Source organism: Mya arenaria, chromosome 6 (genome assembly GCF_026914265.1).
Source record: "Mya arenaria isolate MELC-2E11 chromosome 6, ASM2691426v1".
Lineage (NCBI taxonomy): Eukaryota > Metazoa > Mollusca > Bivalvia > Myida > Myidae > Mya > Mya arenaria.
In genome coordinates, this window is record NC_069127.1 from 4,438,266 (window position 1) to 4,448,714 (window position 10,449).

Sequence of the window (10,449 nt, forward strand, 5' to 3'; positions counted from 1 at the left end):
CCTGTCTACGCTAGGTGAGCTCAGGATAATCGGAGACAATATCTACATGTTTCTGTGACACAGTTCGTCAGTCAATATTGTTGGTGGGACTGAGTTGGAGGCCAGTCATAATACGAAGGCAGATGTGTTGTAAGTTTATATCAAAACTATCTAAACATTTATTGAAAGTGTACGTAGAGCCAGTGCGATAATGTACTGTCTCGCACAATTATTTCCCTATAACTACAGGGACGTGCGGCTCATGTACATGCTGGTGACAATCGTAGATGTCCGCCACCGCCGGAAACAAGTGCTGCCACATCTTCATCCGGCGCGGCGCAAACCGGCTGCCAACCGTAGCCCCGTTTCCGCTAAATTGCATATAGGCCTGTGACGTGACGTCATATTCCGGCCATGTGGTGTTGGTGTACCACGGTACGGTTGTCGGCTTGCTGGGGTCGCTGAAAAAATACAAATTACAAATACAACAAGACAAGCTTAGGACAAACAATCGAAGAAACATTACCATTGTAGATCATTAATGTAATATTTGGCAACTTCGTAGTTATACCCGGTTTTGGCGAAGTTGGTCCACATTGTAACGGCGGCGAGGGCAACATGTCGCTCCTGTGGTGTGTAGTTACCTGTAGATACGGAGGCCCGGTAGAGTGGATGGCCGAACACATACTGTATTTCATCCGAATGGTTCGGGCCTGCAAGTAGAGGGGTAGAACGAAAGAGAACAAACAAACACAGGGTATTGAATGTTTCCTTGGCTATAATACACACAGACAAAGAGCGAGTCGAAGACGCATATTACCGATACAAAATTTATAAGTATGTACTTCAAGAATAATAACTATAACATTCATGTTCAAACCTATTTAATCATGTATTTCAGGAGATGAATAAAGCTAATTGTTACCTTCAATCCATGAAGGTGTTTTGAATACGTGTGTGGTTGGAGTCACACTAAACCGGTAGAGGAAGGTCCTGGCGCCGCCAAAGGTTGCATGTACGTGCACTGTGGATATTGCTGGCTCGAAAAATGCCGAGTCACTAGTTAGCTCGACCAGGGCGTCGCGCAGGAGGACACTGTCGTCGGGGCGGCTCCAGTTCGTGTACATAAAGTCCAACAGTCGGCCCAATACCTCCGCCGTCGCGTTATTCGCTGATGGCCGCGCGGCACTTACTGTAACTGGAACTACAACCTTTGAGAACTGCTCCCGTGTCACAGTGAGACTGTCCATGTTTGTGTAACTTAAATAAGATGGCCAAACATTAAAGAGGTAAAGCGCTCCTTCGAATTCGTTAAATCCCGTAAGAAAGTCTAGGGAAGCAAAGAAGTTTCTCGCGGCTGCAGTTTTCGGATCGTTTCCAAACATTATGCTTTTTGGATCAGCAACGAGGAAATCATTGTCCACTATAGGTCTCATCGGTAATGTGTCTTGGTCCATAATCATTGCCGGCTCAAGGGCGCGCAGACAGCCGGCGGGATCCGGTGATCCGCCACACCCCTTCTTCTGTATGAAGGCTTCCGCATTCGGTCCGTTATGAATTGCCCAGTAGGAGATAGCTGAACCGCTCTGTGCGATGACACGCCGGAACAGGCCTTTGTTTCCCGCATAAAGCGCTTGATAAACAGCAGAAGCTGCACCCGCCGATTCTCCGAATAACGTTACGTCATTCGGGTTTCCAGTAAAAGCGGCGATGTTTTTATGGACCCACTTAATGGCTAGGTGTTGGTCCCATAATCCCTGGTTGCCAGTTAGGTCGCCGCTAGCGCTGCGGATAAAGCCGAACATGCCGACTCGGTAGTTTACGGTGACCAGGATGACCTCACCGAGCGTCGCTATCCCTTCACCCGGGTAGATGGCAGTGGCGCCCTCGACGAACCCTCCCCCGTAGATCCATACCATCACTGGCAGGGAAGCGTTGCTGCCAAACGTATGAGGCACATAAATATTAAGTGTGAGGCAGTCCTCAGTGAAATTCACATACTTCCCGTAACTCGCCGCACTCCCCAGGGATGCTTGATAACAGCCCATGGGCTTTTGAGTAGCGTTGAAAACGTCCGTAAATGGCGCCTTTGGAATTGGCTTCCGGAAGCGATTCTGGCCGCCGGTCGATTCGGCAAACGGAATACTAAGGAAGCGCGATATCTGGTAAGGCCGTCCATCCACCGCTACGTGCTCCGTGGATCCCATGATCTCGCCGACCAGCGTTCTAACCGTTACCGCCTTCCCCGTGCACGGGTGGCCCAGCGCCAGCACCCCTAGCACGAACAGGAGTCTAGCCGAGATCATTGTTGGGGTCACAGTAAATACTTTTAATTGATGTACAGCTTTCGTTCTTGTTTTTATCTTATTCCCTGACATTGATGTGTTGTTATGTTCCTACAGCCTTTCATCGGAGATAAAATGTTACTAGTCATGTATAAAATGGAGCCTATATACATTAGTTATAAACTTGATGCATAAACATAACTATTCATTTCAGTCATTTCTAGGATTGGTATATTTTTAACGGGATTAGACTATTTATATTACTTTACCTATGACCTATGACGTTAAAATACATTGGCCAGATACACGGAATTTATTATCATATGACATATTCTTCTGGTGCATGAGTTTCATAGCAAAGAACGAAAACAAGATCTCAAAACAGACATTCGTTGCACCGTGAAAAAAGTATATTACAAAGAAACCTTACATTGGTTGAAAGAAGCAAGAACTATTCTGTTCATGTGTATCGTAGCAAAGAACGAATACAAGAAAATACGATGTACCGAGAAGAAAATTATATTACAAAGACACCTTCAATATTTGGAAGTAGCAGAAGTGTAATCTATGAACTGTTCAGTTTGTCCCATTATAAGAAAAGTATGATGGCATATAACTACCGTAAGATAACCTGTTAACGTTCGCAAATTGTTTCGTGTTAACCACTGAATTTTCGCGATAATTATCTAGCTATCTAGTTTTTATTCGCGTTACTGTTTTGGTACGATAAATACTAAAAGCATAAGACTAAAAACAGGCTTGAAAGTGCCCAGAACTGCCACCTATTACCTTTTTTAGCTGTACAACACTAACAGGTTATCTAGTTATGGTTTGCAAATTCCACTTAATATTAAAATTAACATACTAACTGGTAAACGTAAAAAAATAGCGTTACCACTTAGTTATAAATGCATTCCAGATTCAGCCGCTAACAGGGTATCAAGTTATGGTTTGCAAATTCCACTTAATATTAAAATTAACATACTAACTGGTAAACGTAAAAAATCGCGTTACCACTTAGCTATAAATACATTCCAGATTCAGCCGCTAACAGGCTATCTAGTTATGGTTTGCGAATACCACTGAGCTGTAAATGCATTCCAGATTCAGGCGCTAACAGGCTATCTAGTTATGGTCACTTAGTTATAAATGCATTCCAGATTCAGGCGCTAACAGGCTATCTAGTTATGGTCACTTAGTTATAAATGCATTCCAGATTCAGGCGCTAACAGGCTATCTAGTTATGGTCACTTAGTTATAAATGCATTCCAGATTCAGGCGCTAAAGGCTATCTAGTTATGGTTTGCGAATCCACTTAATAAGAAACATACTAACTAGTTAACGTAATAAGATTCGTGTTACCACTTATCTATAAATATATTTAAACAACTAATTATCTACTTATGATTTGCGAAATTTACTTCGTAAGTGGGAACACGAATCTTATAACGTTAACCAGTTATTATGTTACTCATTAAGCCATAACAGTGTTTTCGCTCTGATAAGTAGTTCTGAAACCAGGAGAGAAGACTCCCTGTTATACCACTTCTTTGTAACTTGTTGCCAGACTCTACCAAAAGCATTAGATATATCACAGAATACTGCCACGATTTATTTACCCTCATCGATGGTAGTTTCCATTGGCGGGGAACTTTCCCTGTACGCAATGAGTAATTGCAAACGGGGTCGACAGTTCTTTTGAGACTTCCTTTAAATGGTGACAGTTTGTAAGGTAAGGTAAATGGTAAGGTGGACATTAGCGAAACAATTGTCTAGCCTATATGGTACCATATAGTTTCGGTAAAGAAGATCTTCAGAAGAAATAGAGTTAGTTATTAAACCATGTTTCTGTGAACACTAAAAAGTCAAACAGATTGATTTCAGCATACAAAATATCATTTTTTATTTGGAATGCTTTGTACATTGCAATGTTCAATTGACAAATTTGAATTAAAATTGGACGTTGACATCGAAGTTGATGTTGACAAGCTTGAATTGGACATGGGACCAGGATATTCGTGGATTTCATTAGACGTTAGCAATAACATTAATGAACATGTAACCAATTCGAAATTGCTCGAACTTTTGGTACCTTTGCATCGCAATTGGTAGAAACCGAACATGCCCACACGAAGTCTATAGACTGAAACATTTACATTCGTGTGATTGCTTTGTGATGAAGAAGGTAGTGTGTTTTGTCAGGAAGAATTAGATAAAGTGACGAGAAAGAGATGAAAAGAAGTAAGACATGTTTGCATGTTTAGTCGACAGAAAAATGAAAAGAGGTTGTTCCGACAAGCCTTAGGGTTGATTTAGAATTATAAACAGGGTCAAATTCAACATATGTGCACCATTTTAATGTGATGTGATTATGTTATGAGAAGGAAAAAAGTATAAATCACTATACCGAATACATGGATAAACTTCATATGCCAGTATACCATTGGTGGAGTTATAATGACAATACATGTATTTACATCATATTTGTTTCAATTTTGTCATAAGGGTTTGGGTTCTGTAACGATTTTTAAGCTAAGAAAACAAGCAAGAAGTCATTTCAGTAAATTGATATCAAACGAAATTATACAATAGCTCATCGTTCATAAGTTTACTTTGAGTTTGTGTATGATAACCAGACACGTGATCAGACTGTCTAAAGTGATTTATAGCTAAAAATATATACGAAAAAAGCAATAATTGTAAAGTCCCTTTTATGAGACCTATACGAAACAAAACTAGAGGTAGTCAGAGTGGACTAACTAAGAAATTTGTTAGTTGTTGTTCTTACCTGAAAATGTGTAACTCTGTAGCAGCTTTAAATTATTTTAAGTATACTTATGGGGTTTTTTAAACAAGCAATTATTTTGAAATAATAAAAAAAATCCAAACAGTTTGTAATAGTAAACATCGAATCATATAAATGATTAAGAAATGCTCGTTCGCTACGCTCACTCCGCCAATTCGTAATCATTTATACACAGTATATTACTTCATGTCATATTACTATTACAATGTACATGTACTTCGCATTCGAGCATAAATAATCGGTATAAACCAAACTAAGAAAGATTATATTTTACTCATATCGATGTATATTTTGCTCATATCGATGTATATTTTACTACTAAAAGGGCTTTATAAGGCTTTTTTTACCATAAACGAATTACTGGTCAGAATTGCCACAATTTGAGAACACATTCTCACTAAATTAAGGTGTACGATTAAAAGCAATTATGGCTCCATTTAATGACATTATTCACCATTTAATAACAGACAACCTTTGTCTCAGGATAATCTGAGGCACTATGTACATGCTTCTGTGTCAGAGTTCGTCAGTCAACTGAGTTGGATCCGCGTGATAATACAAACTTTAAGGAAGATGTGTTGTAAATATATATCTAAACTTTTTTATTGAAAGCACTGGTCAAACCAGTCCGATGATGGACTGTCTCGCACAACTATTTCCCTACAAATACAGGTACGTCGGGCCCTTGTGCATGCTTGTTACAATCGTAGATGTCTGCCACCGCCGGAAACAAGTGCTGCCACATCTCCATTCGGCGCGCCGCAAACCGGCTGCCGACTGCGGCCCCGTTTCCGTTAAGATGAATGTAGGCTTGTGACGTGACGTCATATTCCGGCCATGTGGTATTGGTGTACCACAGCACGGTTGTCGGCTTGTTGGGGTCGCTGAAAGAATACACATATTTTCTGGTAATGTGTTAGGACGAGATCACAGTACGACGAGAAATGTTAAGAAGAAAAAAACGAAAAATACATAGCCAGCGTAAATCAGTAGTGTAGGCATTTAGAGAGTTCGTAGCTATACCCGGTTTTGGCAAAGTTGGTCCACATAGTGACAGCGGCGTGGGAAACCTGTCGCTCCAGATTTGTGTAGTGACCTGTGGAAACGGAGGCCCGAAAGAGAGGGTACCCGAACACATACTGTATTTCGTCCGCATGGTTGGGGCCTGCAGATAGAGACGTAGAGCGAAGGATATAAACAGACACTGGGTATTGAATGCTACCATGACATAAATGCCCCAAGACAATTAGCGAGTCAAAGACGTATAGTCTTGCTATAACAATAATTACTTTAACGTTTAAACCTATTGAATCATGTATTTCAGGAGATAAATGAAGCTAATTGTTACCTTCAATCCATAAAGGTGTTTTTAATGCGTGTGTGGTTGGAGTCACACTAAACCGGTAGAGGAAGGTCCTTCCGCCGCCTAGGGACGCATGGCCGTGCACTGTAGATATTGCCGGCCCGAAGAATGCAATGTCACTGGACAGTTCGACCAGTGCATTGCGTAGGAAGACACTGTCGTCGGGACGGCTCCAGTTCGTGTACATAAAGTCCACAAGCCGGCCCAATACCTCCGCCGTCGCGTTATTCGCAGACGGCCACGCGGCACTTACTGTTATCGGAACTACAACCTTTGAGAACTGCTCCCGCGTCACAGTGAGGCTGTCCATGTCCGTGTACCCTAGAAGAGATGGCCAAACATCTCTAACATAAAGCGCTCCATCGAATTCGTTAAATCCTGTAAGAAAATCTAAGGAAGAAAAGAAGTTTCTCGCGGCTGCAGTTTTCGGATCGTTTTCAAACATAATGTTTTTTGGATCAGCAACGAGGAAATCATTGTCGACTACAGGTCTCATCGGTAATGTGTCTTGGTCCATAATCATTGTCGGCTCAAGGGCGCGCAGGCAGCCGGCGGGATCCGGTGATCCGCCACAGCCCTTCTTCTGTATGAAGGCTTCCGCATTCGGTCCGTTATGTATTGCCCAGTAGGAGTTAGCTGAACCGCTCTGTGCGATGACACGCCGGAACAGGCCTTTGTTTCCTGAATAAAGCGCTTGGAAAACAACAGAAGCTGCACCCGCAGATTCACCGAATATCGTTACGTCATTCGGGTTTCCAGTGAAAGCGGCAATGTTATTATGAACCCACTTAATGGCTAGGTGTTGGTCCCACAACCCCTGGTTGCCTGGTAGGTCGCCGTTAGCGCTGCGGATAAAGCCGAACATGCCGACCCGGTAATTAACGGTGACCAGGATGACATCACCGAGCGCCGCCATTCCTTCACCCGGGTAAATGGCGGTGGCGCCTTCGACGAACGCACCCCCGTAGATCCAGACCATCACCGGCAGAGAGGGGTTGCCGGCAAACGCATGAGGCACGTAGATATTAAGTGTGAGGCAGTCCTCAGTGAAATTCATATACTTCCCGTACTTCGCCGCACCCCCTAGGGATCCTTGAAAACAGCCCATGGGCATTTGAGTTGCGTTGAAAACGTCCGTAAAAGGCGCCTTTGGAATCGGCTTCCGGAAGCGATTCTGGCCGCCGGTCGTTTCGGCAAACGGAATACTAAGAAAGCGCGATATCTGGTAAGGCCGTCCGTCCACCGCTACCTGCTCCGTGGATCCCATGATCTCGCCGACCAGCGTTCTAACTGTTACCGCCTGCCCCGCGCACGGGTGGCCCAACGCCAGCACCCCTAGCACGAGCATAAGTCTAGCCGCGACCATTTTTGGGTTCGGCTTGTTAGTTAAAGACAGTAAATACTTGTCATATACAGCTTTTGTTTGTATAAGTCGAGCTTGATTTTATCTTATTTCTTGACATTGTTATGTTGTTATGTTCCTACTGGCTTTTATCGAATATACAGTGCACCTGTCCTGTTTCAAATTGAGCCGATCTACATAATAGCGATGCGTAAACATTAATACAGGGTCGCTAGTGTAACGGTCCGCTGTAGGCGGCGGATGTGCGTTCACATTATAACATATATAAAGACCAGTGGACCCCTTCTGGGTCGAGCATGCTTTTCTCTGAAGGGATCTGTTGGTGTTTGTTTAAACTCGCACGTTACAGTAGTTTTCTCTGTACCTTTTATTCTTCACCATGAAGATTATGCTTGTTTATACCAAAATGCTTAGGATATTGATACACAGCGTTCCAGAGACACGGAAGTTAATATCATGTTATATATTTCTATTGCATGTGTATCATAGCAAAACTAGAACGGACATACACGTACTGTGAATAATTTTTATATTATCCTTACAAATAAACAACAAGGGTTTTAGTCAGGTTTCAAAAAGGACAGATACTGCAGAAGAGGAACATGGTGCTGCAGAAGAGGGACAGGATGCTGCAGAAGAGGGATATGGTGCTGCAAAAGAGGGACAGGATGCTGCAGAAAAGGGACAGGATGCTGCAGAAGAGGGACATGGTGCTGCAGAAGAGGGACAGGATGCTGCAGAAGAGGGACAGGATGCTGCAGAAGAGGGACATGGTGCTGCAGAAGAGGGACAGGATGCTGCAGAAGAGGAACATGTTGCTGCAGAAGAGGGACAGGATGCTGCAGAAGAGGGACAGGATGCTGCAGAAGAGGGACATGGTGCTGCAGAAGAGGGACATGATGCTGCAGAAGAGGGACAGGATACTGCAGAAGAGGGACAGGATGCTGCAGAAGAGGGACATGGTGCTGCAGAAGTGGGACATGGTGCGGCAGAAGAGGGACAGGATGCTGCAGAAGAGGGACATGGTGCTGCAGAAGAGGGACATGATGCTGCAGAAGAGGGACAGGATACTGCAGAAGAGGGACATGATGCTGCAGAAGAGGGACAGGATGCTGCAGAAGAGGGACATGATGCTGCAGAAAAGGGACATGATGCTGCAGAAGAGAGACAGGATGCTGCAGAAGAGGGACAGGATGCTGCAGAAGAGGGACAGGATGCTGCAGAAGAGGGACAGGATGCTGCAGAAGAGGGACAGGATGCTGCAGAAGAGGGACAATAGGACACATTGTAACGGCAATGAACAATCAAAGCATAATGAATTTCATCGAAAATGTTAGAAATTGTGTTTAAGTAATATTAGGTTTCAACTACTATAAAATTTAAAGTTTGTTTCAATTCATAATTATTTCAAGCTGTAACCAAAACAAAGGAAATAGTTGATCATCTTAATCATCTTAAGCATTTAATTCGTTGAAGGCAGGAGGGTGCACATTTCGTCTTTATAAGGGCAGAAGGGTGCTTCCAAAAAAGGACAGGACACAGCATGCATAACCCTCCAGCTCAAACCCCTAACCTTATATTGGTCGGTAGTAGCGAAAGAAAATTCTATAAAATATGTTTTGTCTCATTATAATAAGTGCTACATTTCGTCCCTACCAAACAACGTGAAAGCTGTTAGTCGCACTCACAGATATCAAGCACGTACTTAAGTCGTAACATCATCAATTCTACACTTTGATTAAAAATGAAAAGAAACGAACATCAATTCTGATACTTTCATATTCGTATTAATCTATTTCTAAAGTTATTGATATTCCATATTAGTGAAATCTGTTGTATAATAACAGGCTATAAACTATACATAAAACTATTGTGTATAAGTTGTTACTTTTAGGTAATACTCAAGCTCATTTTGCGCTAAAATCACTATGTGTATTTCAAAATATTTAGTTAGGATGTTTATCAACATAAGACATAAATGCGCTTTTAAAACCAGTGCAAACATTTAGAATTTGGAATCATGCTGTGCCGTTATCTAGAAAACATGACATTGAGATTGAGAAATGACTTTTAACGACTTTCCCGGGATATTAAGGCTTAACCTCCAAACGCCCAAATGCAAACCAGGACAATCTGAGTCATAATAGAGCTTGTACAGTTCACCGTCCGTCCAAACAAAAGCCTTTTATATGATACTAAAATTATCTGGGGACCACCAGGCATTCTATGTTTAACATTATCACCAATGGAATGGGAGAATAACCGGCGCATGTATACATCGGATACCTTAAAGGAACTCGTTCACGTGTAATACAGTCAGACATCGAAAAAAATAGTTGTTCTGTAAAATGTTGACAAATTTCTTATTTCGTATGAATGATAAAACACGATTAACATTTAAAATTTGAGCTCCATTGTTAAATAGAGGTCTGGGTATTTAGCTCAGTTAGTAATTAATCAATTTTATATATATATATATATATATATATATATAAAGATACGACCAAAAATGAATGGCAAATGTTTTGCTTTTGAAGATTTATTTTAGGCGTTTATGAAAATTTGTTTCAGTTGCTGTTTGGTGTTTGCCCTTCATACAGGCTAGTAAAATAACTCAATTTCAACACTTTTAAAAAATTGTACCAACATAAAA

At 42.0% G+C, this 10,449-nt stretch overlaps 2 protein-coding genes across 2 annotated transcripts; both read right to left on the reverse strand.

Moving 5' to 3' along the window:
- Window positions 1-208: 208 nt before the first annotated feature.
- LOC128236932 (cholinesterase 2-like) lies at window positions 209-2,210 on the reverse strand. The gene is made up of 3 exons (XM_052952071.1): window positions 905-2,210; window positions 551-692; window positions 209-440 (listed from the first exon to the last, which is right to left on the reverse strand). Exons 1-3 carry the CDS (start codon window positions 2,184-2,186, stop codon window positions 209-211), a joined length of 1,656 nt encoding a protein of 551 aa, XP_052808031.1. The 5' UTR covers window positions 2,187-2,210.
- Window positions 2,211-5,480: 3,270 nt separating this feature from the next.
- Window positions 5,481-7,828, reverse strand: LOC128237137 (cholinesterase 2-like). Its single transcript, XM_052952392.1, has 3 exons — window positions 6,419-7,828; window positions 6,094-6,235; window positions 5,481-5,954 (listed from the first exon to the last, which is right to left on the reverse strand). The coding sequence occupies exons 1-3, from the start codon at window positions 7,797-7,799 to the stop codon at window positions 5,723-5,725; spliced, it is 1,755 nt and encodes a 584-aa protein (XP_052808352.1). The 5' UTR covers window positions 7,800-7,828; the 3' UTR covers window positions 5,481-5,722.
- Between the last annotated feature and the right edge of the window lie 2,621 nt (window positions 7,829-10,449).